The sequence below is a fragment of the Amblyraja radiata genome, chromosome 4, assembly GCF_010909765.2.
Source record: "Amblyraja radiata isolate CabotCenter1 chromosome 4, sAmbRad1.1.pri, whole genome shotgun sequence".
Classification (NCBI taxonomy): domain Eukaryota; kingdom Metazoa; phylum Chordata; class Chondrichthyes; order Rajiformes; family Rajidae; genus Amblyraja; species Amblyraja radiata.
Window position 1 is genome coordinate 121,092,687 of NC_045959.1, and position 15,728 is coordinate 121,108,414.

General features: G+C 52.0%; 1 protein-coding gene across 2 annotated transcripts in view; it reads left to right on the forward strand.

Moving 5' to 3' along the window:
* Positions 1–15,728, forward strand: part of LOC116972541 (1-phosphatidylinositol 4,5-bisphosphate phosphodiesterase gamma-1-like) — a 127,882-nt gene that overhangs the window by 93,389 nt on the left and 18,765 nt on the right. The window contains exons 22-26 of one of the 2 annotated variants that reach the window (XM_033020365.1): positions 1,308–1,407; positions 3,263–3,332; positions 4,584–4,747; positions 7,252–7,348; positions 12,397–12,621. In XM_033020365.1, coding sequence (XP_032876256.1) covers positions 1,308–1,407; positions 3,263–3,332; positions 4,584–4,747; positions 7,252–7,348; positions 12,397–12,621 — 656 coding nt within the window. The remainder of the gene's footprint in view (positions 1–1,307; positions 1,408–3,262; positions 3,333–4,583; positions 4,748–7,251; positions 7,349–12,396; positions 12,622–15,728) is intronic. The other variant, XM_033020366.1, reaches the window with a different exon arrangement.

The window sequence follows — 15,728 nt, forward strand, 5'->3', positions numbered from 1 at the left end:
ACTGTACTAGACTGTACTGTACTGTACTAGACTGTACTAGACTAGACTGTACTAGACTAAACTGTACTAGACTGTACTGTACTGTACTAGACTGTACTAGACTAGACTGTACTAGACTGGACTGGACTGTACTGGACTGTACTGGACTGGACTGTACTGGACTGTACTAGACTGTACTGTACTAGACTGTACTGTACTGGACTAGACGGTACTGGACTAGACTGTACTGTTCTAGACTGTACTGTACTAGAATGTACTGGACTAGACTGTACTAGACTGTACTAGACTGTACTAGACTAGACTGTACTGTACTAGACTAGACTGTACTGTACTAGACTAGACTGTACTGTACTAGACTAGACTGTACTGTACTAGACTGTACTGTACTGTACTAGACTGTACTGTACTAGACTGTGCGGGACTGTACTGGACTGGACTGTACTGGACTGTACTAGACTGTACTGTACTGTACTGTACTAGACTGTACTAGACTAGACTGTACTAGACTAAACTGTACTAGACTGTACTGGACTGGACTGTACTGGACTGTACTAGACTGTACTGTACTAGACTGTACTAGACTAATGTACTATACTGTACTAGACTGTACTGTACTAGACTGTACTGTACTAGACTGTACTGGACTGTACTGGACTGTACTAGACTGTACTAGACTGTACGGGACTGTACTAGACTGGACTAGACTGTACTGGATTGTACTAGACTGTACTGTTCTAGACTGTACTAGCCTGTACTGTACTAGACTAGACTGTACTGTACTAGACTAGATTGTACTGTACTAGACTAGACTGTACTAGACTAGACTGTACTAGACTGTACTGTACTATACTGTACTAGACTGTACTAGACTGTACTGTACTGTACTAGACTGTACTATACTGTACTAGACTGTACTAGACTGTACTGTACTGTACTAGACTGTACTAGACTAGACTGTACTGTACTAGACTGTACTGTACTAGACTGTACTAGACTAGACTGTACTAGACTAGACTGTACTAGACTGTACTGTACTATACTGGACTAGACTGTACTGGACTAGACTGTACTGGACTGTACTAGACTAGACTGTACTAGACTGTACTGGACTACACTGTACTAGACTGTACTGGACTGTACTAGACTAGACTGTACTAGACTGTACTGTACTAGACTGTACTGTACTAGACTGTACTGTACTAGACTGTACTGGACTAGACTGTACTGGACTGTACTAGACTAGACTGCCTGTACCAGGGTCAGGGTGAGTCTGTGACATTGCCGTCTCTCTCTCTTTGTGCCACCAGGTGGAGAGGGGATTATGGGGGCAAGAAGCAGCTGTGGTTCCCGGCCAATTACGTGGAGGAGACCAGCAACGAGACGGCAGCGGTGGAGCCCGACGGGAGGGTGAGGGGTCAACTGTGAGGGGGCAACTGTGAGGGGTCAACTGTGAGGGGTCAACTGTGAGGGGGCAACTGTGAGGGGGCAACTGTGAGGGGGCAACTGTGGGGGGGCAACTGTGAGGGGTCAACTGTGAGGGGGCAACTGTGGGGGGGCAACTGTGGGGGGCAACTGTGAGGGGGCAACTGTGAGGGGGGTGAGGGGGCAACTGTGAGGGGGGGTGAGGGGGCAACTGTGAGGGGGCAACTGTGGGGGGGCAACTGTGAGGGGGCAACTGTGGGGGGGCAACTGTGAGGGGGCAACTGTGGGGGGGCAACTGTGAGGGGGCAACTGTGAGGGGGCAACTGTGAGGGGGCAACTGTGAGGGGGCAACTGTGGGGGGGCAACTGTGGGGGGGCAGCTGTGAGGGGGCAACTGTGGGGGGGCAACTGTGAGGGGGCAACTGTGAGGGGGCAACTGTGAGGGGGCAACTGTGGGGGGGCAACTGTGAGGGGGCAACTGTGAGGGGGGGTGAGGGGGCAACTGTGGGGGGGCAACTGTGAGGGGGCAACTGTGAGGGGGGGGTGAGGGGGCAACTGTGGGGGGGCAACTGTGGGGGGGCAACTGTGGGGGGGCAACTGTGGGGGGGCAACTGTGAGGGGGCAACTGTGAGGGGGCAACTGTGGGGGGGCAACTGTGGGGGGGCAACTGTGAGGGGGCAACTGTGGGGGGCAACTGTGGGGGGGCAACTGTGAGGGGGCAACTGTGAGGGGGGGGTGAGGGGGCAACTGTGGGGGGCAACTGTGAGGGGGGGTGAGGGGGCAACTGTGAGGGGGCAACTGTGGGGGGGCAACTGTGGGGGGGCAACTGTGGGGGGCAACTGTGAGGGGAGGGTGAGGGGGCAACTGTGAGGGGGCAACTGTGAGGGGGGCAACTGTGATGGGGGGGTGTGAGGGGGGCAACTGTGAGGGGGCAACTGTGAGGGGTCAACTGTGAGGGGTCAACTGTGAGGGGTCAACTGTGAGGGGTCAACTGTGAGGGGGGGGTAGTGTGAGGGGGGAATGTGAGGGGGGGGGGCAACTGTGAGGGGGGGAGTGTGAGGGGGGCAACTGTGAGGGGGGGGGAATGTGAGGGGGGGGTAAGGGGGGGAGTGTGAGGGGGGGGGGGGTGAAGCGGGGTGTGACAAGATGGTGAGAGGGAAGGGGAGGGTGGGCGTGGGTCAGGGCCAGGAAGGGGGTGACCTCCTTCCCATTTATCACCACCTGTTCCCAGCCCCAAACACACACGTTGGTGCCATTAGTACAGAGCAGGTCAACGATGTTGCCAAGATAGGAAAGATGTTGTCAAGCTGGGTTCAGAGAAGATTTACGAGGATGTTGGCAGGACTAGAGGGTGTGAGCTATAGGGAGAGGTTGAGGAGGCTGGGTCTCTATTCCATGGAGCGCAGAAGGATGATGGGTGATCTTATAGAGGTGTATAAAATCATGAGAGGAATAGATCAGGTAGATGCACAGAGTCTCTTGCCCAGAGTAGGGGAATCGAGGACCAGAGGACATAGGTTCAAGGTGAAGGGGAAAAGATTTAATAGGAATCTGAGGGGTAACTTTTTCACACAAAGGGTGGTGGGTGTATGGAACAAGCTGCCGGAGGAGGTAGTTGAGGCTGGGACTATCCCAACGTTTAAAAGACATTTGGACAGGTACATGGATAGGGTTGTGGGCCGAATGCAGGCAGGTGGGACTTAGATGGGACATGTTGGTCGGCATGGACAAGATTGGATGATGGGTGTGTTACTGTGTTGTGTGACTCTATAAAGTATAAATGTGATGCTACCTGAATCCAGATGTGTTTCTGTAACATCTGTTTCTGTTTGTTGTCGCTACAGTCGGTGGAGAACAGTCCACTGGGAAGTTTCCTCAAAGGGTTTATCGATGTTCCGACGTGCTACGTGGGTGAGTCAGCTGCTCAACATCTGTCCAACATTCACTTTAGTTTAGAGATACAGCGCGGAAACAGGCCCTTCGGCCCACCGAGTCCGTGCCCGCACATTAACACCATCCTACACACACTGGGGACAATTTACATTTACACCAAGAAAAATGAACCTACAAACCTGTGCGTCTTTGGAGTGTGGGAGGGAACTGGAGATCCCGGAGAAAACCCACGCAGGTCACGGGGAGAACGTGCAAACTCCGTACAGACAGCACCCGTGGTCAGGATGGATCCTGGGTTTCCGGCGCTGTGAGGCAGCAGCTCTACCCGCTGCCCCACCGAGCCACCCCCAGTGCTAGCCCTGGTTTAACCACGGCGTAGATCTGTTGCGGTGTGCCAACCAATTGTTCAAGCGCTTTTGATTGCAACATGCGCCTTAATTTAGTTCAACAAAGAAACTGACAAGTTACTAAAGGAATTGCCGCAGCCGTCCCTACGTTGAGATTTCTTTGGATGGAAAGACGTACAGGTTTGTAGGTACAACTGTTCCCCAACACTCTCCACCGTCCAGCACAGCTGGCCCTCGCTCGTCACTCCAGCACTGTGTGTGTGTGTGTGTGTGTGTGTGTGTGTGTGTGTGTGTGTGTGTGTCTCTGTGCCTGTGTGTGTGTGTGTGTGTGTGTGTGTGTCTGTGGCTGTGTGTGTGTGTGTGTGTGTGTGTGTGTGTGTGTGTGTGTGTCTCTGTGCCTGTGTGTGTGTGTGTGTGTGTGTGTGTGTGTGTGTGTGTGTCTGTGTGTGTGTGTGTGTGTGTGTGTGTGTGTGTGGCTGTGTGCGTCTGTGTGTGCGTGTGTGTGCCTGTGTGTGTGTGTGTCTGTGTGTGTGTGTGGCTGTGTGCGTCTGTGTGTGCGTGTGTGTGTGTGTGTGTGTGTGTCTGTGTGTGTGTGTGTGTGTGCCTGTGTGTGTGTGGCTGTGTGCGTCTGTGTGTGTGTGTCTGTGTGTGTGTCTCTGTGCCTGTGTGTGTGTGGCTGTGTGCGTCTGTGTGCGTGTGTGCCTGTGTGTGTGTGTGCCTGTGTGTGTGTGTCTCTGTGCCTGTGTGTGTGTGTGTGTGTGTGTCTGTGTCTCTGTGCCTGTGTGTGTGTGTCTCTGTGCCTGTGTGTGTGTGGCTGTGTGCGTCTGTGTGCGTCTGTGTGTGTGTGTGTCTGTGTGTGTGTCTGTGTCTCTGTCTGTGTCTGGTGTAAGGCAGTGTGTACACATTGGGTTTTGTTTGACAGTGATACACAAGGATGGCAAGGGGAGCAAGCAGTACGTGTTCACCATCAACTCCCAGCAGACGTGTCACCCCGCGCAGCTGCTCGACGTGGCAGCCGACAGTCAGGACGACCTGACCGACTGGGTGGCCAAGATCCGTGAAGCAGCGCAGAACGCAGACGCCAGGGTAAGGCAGCGTGGGCAGCAAGGAGCCCACGCTCAGGGCAACGCTATCCCAACACACACCTGCTGGTTTTGGTTCGGGCTCCCACCTGCTTCCCTCTCCAGCCTTTGTCCAATACCGTGTGCGGACAGGACGTCGAAGGACGAGAAGCCAAAGCCAAGAAGCCGAATGTACATCACGCCAAAAAGCCAAGATACTGAATAGACACGACACAGAACGGACACGACACAGAACGGACACGACACAGAACGGACACGACACAGAACGGACAAAACGTCTCCGGGGACGGGATTGGTCCGATACCTTGTCAGTCATGGTAAAGGTCAGCGATTGGTCCAAACCCCCACGTCTATGACATCACTGGCCGGGGGAGACGGGAGGGAGGGTGAGGGGGGGAGTTTGAGTTTGCGTTTGTAAAATGATGGCAGTGACTCCAAGCTGCTGCTATTGCCACAGAGGCAGTGATGTGATGGACCAATCGCTGACCTTTGTCCATGACTGACAATGAGTTGGACCAATCCCGTCCCCGGAGACGTACAAGGCACAACAATTCTTGCAGCAAATATAGACTTTTGGAAAGTATTTCATACCTATTTATCATTTTGGCTTCAAGTCTGTTCGGCATCTTGGCTTTTCGACGTAACATCCGTTCAGCATCTTGGCTTCGGCTTCTCGTCCTTCAGCGTCCTGTCCGGCTACCGCCCAACACAACAAATACAACAGACTTTACAGTTCGAGGAAGGGTCTCAACCCGCAATGCCACCCATTCCTTGTCTCCACAGATGCTGCCTGACCCGCTGAGTTACTCCAGCACTCTGTGAAACGTCACCTATCCATGTTCTCCACAGATGCTGCCTGACCCGCTGAGTTACTCCAGCACTCTGTGAAACGTCACCTATCCATGTTCTCCACAGATGCTGCCTGACCCGCTGAGTTATGGTGCAGCAGAATCTGTGGAGCTAAGGAAATAGGCAACGTTTCGGGCCGAAACCCTTCTGGAAATAGGCAACGTTTCGGGCTGAAACCCGGAAGGGTTTCGGCCCGAAACGTTGCCTATTTCCTTAGCTCCATAGATGCTGCTGCACCCGCTGAGTTACTCCAGCACTCTGTGAAACGTCACCTATCCATGTTCTCCACAGATGCTGCCTGACCCGCTGAGTTACTCCAGCAATCTGTGAAACGTCACCTATCCATGTTCTCCACAGATGCTGCCTGACCCGCTGAGTTACTCCAGCACTCTGTGAAACGTCACCTATCCATGTTCTCCACAGACCAGTGATCCCCGCACACTAACACCTGGCATCACCAGGTATTGAAGTGCATGGCTGCAGCAATTGAGAGGAGGAGAGTGCAGGTGAATTCAGCAGGCATCAGGACTGAGAGTGCAGCGATTCATTTTGTCTGTGACGGAGCGAAAGGTTGAGGAGGGATATTTGTAGACAGGTCTGAGTCAGGCCAGTATCGGGAAGCCAAAGATTGGGAGATGCGGGTAGATTTAGGAGGACAGCTTGTTGTTCCACTGTAAATAATCACTACTAGTTTGAGGCCTGATATAGTGTGATGGTCAATTAGTCAGTGGATATTAAGTAAGTTTATTGGCCAAGTATTCACATACAAGGAATTTGCCTTGGTACTCCGCCCACAAGTAACAATATGACATACGGTGACAGTTACGAATGACTCAGAAAACACTAAACATTAATAATAATAAAACATTAATGATAAAACACCATTGATCAAGCATGTGAACCAACAAAATACCAGATCAAAGGGAGGCTACAGATTTTTGGCTGTTGAGTAGAGCTACTACTCGTGGATAAAAGCTGTTTTTATGTCTGGCTGTGGCTTTGACAGTCCGGAGTCGCCTTCCAGAGGGAAGTGATTCAAAGAGTTTGTGGCCAGGGTGAGAGGGGTCAGAGATGATCTTGCTCGCTCGCTTCCTGGCCCTTGCAGTGTACAGTTCATCAATGGAGGGAAGGTTGCAACCTTCTCTGCTGATCGGACAATTCGCTGCAGCCTCCGGATGTCGTGCTTGGTGGCTGAGACAAACCAGAGTGGACTATAGTGTATTTTATAGAACCTCACGCTGCCTCGGCAAGGCCAGCAGCATAATCAAGGACCAGTCGCATCCCGCCCACTCCCTCTTCTCCCCTCTCCCATCGGGCAAAAGGTACAGAAGTGTGAAAACGCACACCTCCAGATTCAGGGACAGTTTCTTCCCGGCTGTTATCAGGCAACTGAATCATCCTACCACAACCAGAGAGCGGTCCTGAACTACTATCTACCTCATTGGTGACCCTCGGACTATCCTTGATCGGACTTTGCTGGCTTTACCTTGCACTAAACGTTATTCCCTTACCATGTATCTGTACACTGTGGATGGATCGATTGTAATCATGTATTGTCTTTCCGCTGACTGGTTGGCACACAACAAAAGTTTTTCTCTGTACCTCGGTACACGTGACAATCAACTGAACTGAATGGTTGATGTTTGCGATTTAAAACAGATGCAGGAAGGGAAGATCATGGAGAGACGGAAGAAGATTGCGCTGGAGCTGTCGGAGCTGGTGGTATATTGCCGTCCCGTGCCCTTCGATGAAGAGAGTAAGTCTTCCCCGTATTTTCGGCCATTCCAACGCAAACACTCCAATACCTTGACTTATCTTATCACTGGTCCTCTATTGCCAAGTGTGCACCACATGGTGAAATTATTGCATCGCTCACACATGCACTGGGTAGAGTGGATGTGGAGAGGATGTTTCCACTAATGGGAGAGTCTAGGACCAGAGGGCACAGCCTCAGAATTAAAGGACATTCCTTTAGGAAGGAGAAGAGGAGGAATTTATTTAGTCAGAGGGTGGTGAATCTGTGGAATTCTTTGCCACAGAAGTCTGTGGAGGCCACAAGTCAGTGGATATTTTTAAGGCAGAGATAGATAGATTCTTGATTAGTGCGGGTGTCGGAGGTTATGGGGAGAAGGCAGGAGAATGGGGTTAGGAGGGAGAGATAGATCAGCCATGATTGAATGGCAGAGTAGACTTGATGGGCCGAATGGCCCAATTCTGCTCCTATCACATATGACCTTTACAGTTACAGTTTTGGTTACAGTTTAGTATATGGTCACGTGTACCGAGGTAACGTGGAAACCTTTGCAAGAGGCGCCATATTTTGCGGCCATTTGCAAAAAGCAAATGTCCAAAGTGGGGTCCACGATCTGGATGTTCTGCAGCCCCTCCATCCAGAGTAAGCCAGGTATTGTGTAAGAAGGAGCAGCAGATGCTGGTTTAAACCGAATATAGACACAAAATGCTGGAGTAACACAGCGGGACAGGCAGCATCTGAAGAAAGGTCTCGACCTGAAATGTCACCCATTCCTTCGCTCCAGAGATGCTGCCTGCCCCGCTGAGTTACTCCAGCACTTTGTGAAACGTCACCTATCCATGTTCTCCACAGATGCTGCCTGACCCGCTGAGTTACTCCAGCACTCTGTGAAACGTCACCTATCCATGTTCTCCACAGATGTTGCCTGACCCACTGAGTTACTCCAGCACTCTGTGAAACGTCACCTATCCATGTTCTCCACAGATGTTGCCTGACCCACTGAGTTACTCCAGCACTCTGTGTTTAAGCCTGGTATTGGTTGGGTTACTTTTCTCATTGAGGTAGTGTCTGTTGTGGAAGAGGTTTCTCCATCTGCGACAGCACATCAAGGGTCTCTATCACAGTCCTCCTCTCCAGAATCCAAGAACCGGCTAGACCTCCCACAGCGGAGGTAGAAACATAGAAAATAGGTGCAGGAGAAGGCCATTCGGCCCTTCGAGCCTGCACCGCCATTCAATATGATCATGGCTGATCATCCAACTCAGTATCCTGTACCTGCCTTCACCCCCTGATCCCTTTAGCTACAAGGGCCACATCTAACTCCCTCTTAAATATAGCCAATGAACTGGCCTCAACTACCTTATGTGGCAGAGAGTTCCAGAGATTCACCACTCTCTGTGTGAAAATATTTTTTTTTTATCATCTCGGTCCTAAAAGATTTCCCCCTTATCCTTAAACTGTGACCCCTTGTCCTGGACTTCCCCAACATCGGGAACAATCTTCCTGCATCTAGCCTGTCCAACACCTTAAGAATTTTGTAAGTTTCTATAAGATCCCCCCTCAATCTTCTAAATTCTAGCGAGTACAAGCCGAGTCTATCCAGTCTTTCTTCATATGAAACTCCTGACATTCCAGGAATCAGTCTGGTGAACCTTCACTGTACTCCCTCTACGGCAAGAATGTCTTTCCTCAGATTAGGAGACCAAAACTGTACGCAATACTCCAGGTGTGGTCTCACCAGACCCTGTACAACTGCAGTAGAACCTCCCTGCTCCTATACTCAAATTATTTTGCTATGAATGCTAACATACCATTCACTTTCTTCACTGCCTGCTGCACCTGCATGCCTACTTACAATGACTGGTGTACCATGACACCCAGGTCTCGTTGCATCTCCCCTTTTCCTAATCGGTCACCATTCAGATAATAGTCTACTTTCCTGTTTTTGCCACCAAAGTGGGCAACCTCACATTTATCCACATTATACTGCATCTGCCATGCATTTGCCCACTCACCCAGCCTATCCAAGTCACCTAGCATCCTCCTCACAGCTAACACTGCCCCCCAGCTTTGTGTCATCCGCAAATTTGGAGATGTTGCATTCAATTCCCTCGTCCAAATCATTAATATATATTGTAAATAGCTGGGGTCCCAGCACTGAGCCTTGCGGTACCCCACTAGTCATTGCCTGCCATTGTGAAAAGGACCCATTTACTCCTACTCTTTGCTTCCTGTCTGCCAGCCAGTTCTCTATCCACATCAATACTGAACCCCCAATACCGTGTGCTTTAAGTTTGTATACTAATCTCTTATGTGGGACCTTGTCGAAAGCCTTCTGAAAGTCCAGATATAACACATCCACTAGTTCTCCTTTATCCACTCTACTAGTTACATCCTTGAAAAATTCTATAAGATTCGTCAGACATGATTTACCTTTCATAAATCCATGCTGACTTTGTCCAATGATTTCACCACTTTCCAAATGTGCTGCTATCCCATCTTTAATAACTGACTCTAGCAGTTTCCCCACTACCAATGTTAGACTAACTGGTCTGTAATTCCCCGTTTTCTCTCTCCCTCCCTTTTTAAAAAGTGGGGTTACATTAGCTACCCTCCAATCCTCAAGAACTACTCCAGAATCTAAAGAGTTTTGAAAAATTATCACTAATGCATCCACTATTTCTGGAGCTACTTCCTTAAGTACTCTGGGATGGAGCCTATCTGGCCCTGGGGATTTATCGGCCTTTAATCCATTCAATTTACCCAACACCACTTCCCGGCTAACCTGGATTTCACTCAATTCCTCCAACTCCTTTGACCCCCGGTCCCTTGCTATTTCCAGCAGATTATTTATGTCTTCCTTAGTGAAGACAGAACCAAAGTAGTTATTCAATTGGTCTGCCATGTCCTTGTTACCCATGATCAATTCACCTGTTTCTGACTGCAAGGGACCTACATTTGTTTTAACTAATCTTTTTCTCTTCACATATCGATAAAAACTTTTGCAGTCAGTTTTTATGTTCCCTGCCAGTTTTCTTTCATAATCTATTTTCCCTTTCCTAATTAAGCCCTTTGTCCTCCTCTGCTGGACTCTGAATTTCTCCCAGTCCTCTGGTAGGCTGCTTTTTCTGGCTAATTTGAATGCTTCATCTTTTGTATTGATACTATCCCTGATTTCCCTTGTTATCCACGGATGCACTACCTTCCCTGATTTATTATTTTGCCAAACTGGGATGAACAATTGTTGTAGTTCACCCATTATAACTGTTTTACCTTTGTTGCACGCATTTCTAATTTCCTGTTTGATGCCATCCCCAACTCCACTACTACTGTTAGGTGGCCTGTACACAACTCCCACTAACGTTTTCTGCCCCTTAGTGTTTCGCAGCTCTACCAATATCGATTCCACATCCTCCAAGCTAATGTCCTTCCTTTCTATTGCGTTAATCTCCTCTCTAACCAGCAACGCTACCCCACCTCCTTTTCCTTTCTGTCTATCCCTCCTGAATATTGAATATCCCTGGATGTTCAGCTCACAGCCTTGGTCACCCTGGAGCCATGTCTCCGTGATCCCAACTATATCATAGTCATTAATATCTATCTGCACATTCAACTCATCCACCTTATGCTCCTTGGTGTTGAGACACAAAGCCTTCAGGCTTGTTTTTACAACACTCTTACCCCTTATACAATTATGTTGAAAAGTGGCCCTTTTTGATTTTTGTCCTGGATTTGTCTGCCTGCCACATTTTACCTTATTACCTATTGCTTCTACCCTCATTTTACACCCCTCTGTCTCTCCGCTCACACATTTAAGAAACCCTTTCCCTTTAACTCCATCCTCCACTAGCCCATTTGACATCCCATCCCCCTTATTCAGTTTAAAACCACCCGTGTAGCAGTGGCAAACCTGCCTGCCAGAATACTGGTCCCCCACCTGTTAAGATGCAATCCGTCCCTTTTGTACAGTTCCCCCTTACTCCAAAACAGATCCCAGTGATCTAAGAATCTACATCCCTGCCCCGTGCACCAGTTCCTCAGCCACACATTCAGGTCCTGTATCTCCCTGTTCCTGCTCTCGCCAGCACGAGGAACTGGAAGCAAACCGGAGATAACAACCCTGGAGGTCCTGCTTTTCAGCATTTTTCCGAGCTCTCTAGAGGTGATGGGTGTCTCTTCCTCTTTGAAACAGATCGAGGAAAGGAAGATGATGGAGAGAAATGAAGAAATCCTAATGTACTGAACACCCAACAAGGATAAAGTATAAATGCCTTTGACTGGACAAGTGTGGGATACATCAGAAACCATTAAAGAATTAGTTTGGGTTTCACCGAGAGCAGGAACGATATATCTTGTAGGAAGTGCAGATGCTGGTTTAAACCGAAGGAAAGACATATATTTGGAGCAGACACCAGAATCCAGGGAATTTTACATAGTTTAAGAATAAGGGGTCGGATATTTAGGACTGAGATGAGGAGAAACATTTTCACCCAGAGAGTTGTGAGTCTGTGGAATTCTCTGCCACAGAAGGCAGTGGAGGCCAATTCACTGGATGTTTTCAAGAAAGAGTTAGGTTTAGCTCTTAGGGCTAAAGGAATCCGGGGATATGGGGAGAAGGCAGGAACGGGGTACTGATTGTGGATGATCAGCCATGATCATATTGAATGGCGGTGCTGGCTCAATAGGCCGAATGATCTACTCCTGCACCTATTGTCTAAGTTTCTTGGTACTGCGTGCGCGTGTGTGTGTGCCTGTGCGTGTCTGTGTGTATAATGCGTGTGTGCATGCGTGTGCGCGCGTGTGTAATGCGTGTGCGCGCGTGTGTAATGCGTGTGCGCGCGTGTGTAATGAGTGTGTGCGCGCGTGTGTAATGCGTGTGCGCGCGTGTGTAATGCGTGTGTGCATGCGTGTGCGCGCGTGTGTAATGCGTGTGCGTGCGTGTGTAATGCGTGTGCGTGCAATGCGTGTGCGCGCGTGTGTAATGCGTGCGTGTGTAATGCGTGTGTGCGTACTTGCAATCACCCAATGACCAGGCGTTGTGTTTCCTACAGAGATCGGCACGGACAAGGCATGTTATCGGGACATGTCATCGTTCCCGGAGACCAAGGCTGAGAAATACGCCAACAAGGGCAAAGGCAAGAGGTTCCTGCAGTACAACCACCGGCAGCTGAGCCGGGTTTACCCACGCGGGCAGCGGCTCGACTCCTCCAACTACGACCCACTGCCCATGTGGCTGTGTGGCAGTCAGCTGGTGGCCCTCAACTTCCAGACGCCAGGTAGGGTGGCATCGGTCAGTGCGGGTACAGGCACTGGTCAGTGTGGGTATGGGCACTGGTCAGTGTGGGTGAGGGCACCGGTCAGTGTGGGTGAGGGCACCGGTCAGTGTGTACGGGCACCGGTCAGTGTGGGTATGGGCACTGGTCAGTGTGGGTGAGGGCACTGGTCAGTGTGGGTATGGGCACCGGTCAGTGTGGGTGAGGGCACCGGTCAGTGTGTGTATGGGCACTGGTCAGTGTGGGTGAGGGCACTGGTCAGTGTGGGTGAGGGCACTGATCAGTGTGGGTGAGGGCACCGGTCAGTGTGGGTGAGGGCACTGGTCAGTGTGGGTGAGGGCACCGGTCAGTGTGGGTGAGGGCACCGGTCAGTGTGTGTATGGGCACTGGTCAGTGTGGGTGAGGGCACTGGTCAGTGTGGGTGAGGGCACTGATCAGTGTGTGTATGGGCACCGGTCAGTGTGGGTGAGGGCACCGGTCAGTGTGGGTGAGGGCACCGGTCAGTGTGGGTATGGGCACTGGTCAGTGTCGGTATGGGCACCGGTCAGTGTGGGTATGGGCACCAGTGTGGGTATGGGCACCGGTCAGTGTGGGTGAGGGCACCGGTCAGTGTGGGTATGGGCACCGGTCAGTGTGTGTATGGGCACCGGTCAGTGTGGGTGAGGGCACTGGTCAGGGTGGGTATGGGCACCGGTCAGTGTGTACGGGCACCGGTCAGTGTGGGTGAGGGCACCGGTCAGTGTGGGTGAGGGCACCGGTCAGTGTGTGTATGGGCACCGGTCAGTGTGTACGGGCACCGGTCAGTGTGGGTATGGGCACCGGTCAGTGTGGGTGAGGGCACCGGTCAGTGTGGGTATGGGCACCGGTCAGTGTGTATGGGCACCGGTCAGTGTGGGTATGGGCACCGGTCAGTGTGTGTATGGGCACCGGTCAGTGTGTGTATGGGCACCGGTCAGTGTGGGTGAGGGCACCGGTCAGTGTGGGTATGGGCACTGGTCAGTGTGTGTATGGGCACCGGTCAGTGTGGGTATGGGCACCGGTCAGTGTGGGTGAGGGCACCGGTCAGTGTGGGTATGGGCACCGGTCAGTGTGGGTGAGGGCACCGGTCAGTGTGGGTGAGGGCACCGGTCAGTGTGGGTATGGGCACCGGTCAGTGTGGGTGAGGGCACCGGTCAGTGTGGGTATGGGCACCGGTCAGTGTGGGTATGGGCACCGGTCAGTGTGGGTGAGGGCACCGGTCAGTGTGGGTATGGGCACCGGTCAGTGTGGGTGAGGGCACCGGTCAGTGTGGGTATGGGCACCGGTCAGTGTGGGTATGGGCACCGGTCAGTGTGGGTATGGGCACCGGTCAGTGTGTGTATGGGCACCGGTCAGTGTGGGTATGGGCACTGGTCTGTGTGGGTGAAGGCACTGGTCAGTGTGGGTGAGGGCACTGGTCAGTGTGGGTGAGGGCACTGGTCAGTGTGGGTGAGGGCACTGGTCAGTGTGGGTGAGGGCACTGGTCAGTGTGGGTATGGGCACCGGTCAGTGTGGGTATGGGCACCGGTCAGTGTGTGTATGGGCACTGGTCTGTGTGGGTGAGGGCACTGGTCTGTGTGGGTGAGGGCACTGGTCAGTGTGGGTGAGGGCACTGGTCAGTGTGGGTGAGGGCACCGATCAGTGTGGGTGAGGGCACCGGTCAGTGTGGGTATGGGCACCGGTCAGTGTGTGTATGGGCACCGGTCAGTGTGGGTATGGGCACCGGTCAGTGTGGGTATGGGCACCGGTCAGTGGGTGAGGGCACCGGTCAGTGTGGGTATGGGCACCGGTCAGTGTGGGTGAGGGCACCGGTCAGTGTGGGTATGGGCACCGGTCAGTGTGGGTATGGGCACCGGTCAGTGTGGGTATGGGCACCGGTCAGTGTGGGTATGGGCACTGGTCAGTGTGGGTATGGGCACCGGTCAGTGTGGGTGAGGGCACCGGTCAGTGTGGGTTAGGGCACCGGTCAGTGTGGGTATGGGCACTGGTCTGTGTGGGTGAGGGCACTGGTCAGTGTGGGTGAGGGCACTGGTCAGTGTGGGTGAGGGCACTGGTCAGTGTGGGTGAGGGCACCGATCAGTGTGGGTGAGGGCACCGGTCAGTGTGGGTATGGGCACCGGTCAGTGTGTGTATGGGCACCGGTCAGTGTGGGTATGGGCACCGGTCAGTGTGGGTGAGGGCACCGGTCAGTGTGGGTATGGGCACCGGTCAGTGTGGGTGAGGGCACCGGTCAGTGTGGGTGAGGGCACTGGTCAGTGTGGGTACGGGCACTGGTCAGTGTGGGTGAGGGCACTGGTCAGTGTGGGTGAGGGCACTGGTCTGTGTGGGTGAGGGCACCGGTCAGTGTGGGTGAGGGCACTGGTCAGTGTGGGTGAGGGTACTGGTCAGTGTGGGTATGGGCACTGGTCTGTGTGGGTGAGGGCACTGGTCAGTGTGGGTATGGGCACTGGTCAGTGTGGGTATGGGCACTGGTCTGTGTGGGTGAGGGCACTGGTCAGTGTGGGTGAGGGGCACCTGCACACCACCCTCGGGCACAGCCACAGTATTGAGAACAGAGGTTGGGAGGTCATGTTGCTGTTGTATAGGACGTTGGTGAGGCCACATTTAGAATATTGTGTTCAGTTCTGGACACCATGTTATAGGAAGGATATTGTCAAGCTGGAAAGGTTTCAGAGATTACGAGGATGTTGCCAGGACTAGAGGGTGTGAGCTACAGGGAGAGGTTGAGTAGGCTGGGTCTCTATTCCATGGAGCGCAGGAGGATGAGGGGAGATCTTATAGAGGTGTACAAAATCATGAGAGGAATAGATTGGGTAGATGCACAGAGTCTCTTGCCCAGAGTAGGGGAATCGAGGACCAGAGGACATAGGTTCAAGGTGAAGGGGAAAAGATTTAATAGGAACTTGAGGGGTAACTTATTCACACAGAGGGTGTTGGGTGTATGGAATAAGCTGCCAGAGGAGGTAGTTGAGGCTGGGACTATTCCATCGTGTAAGAAACAGCTAGACAGGTACATGGATAGGGCAGGTTTGGAGAGATATGGACCAAGTGCTAGCAGGTGGGACTAGTGTAGATGGGACATGTTGGCCGGT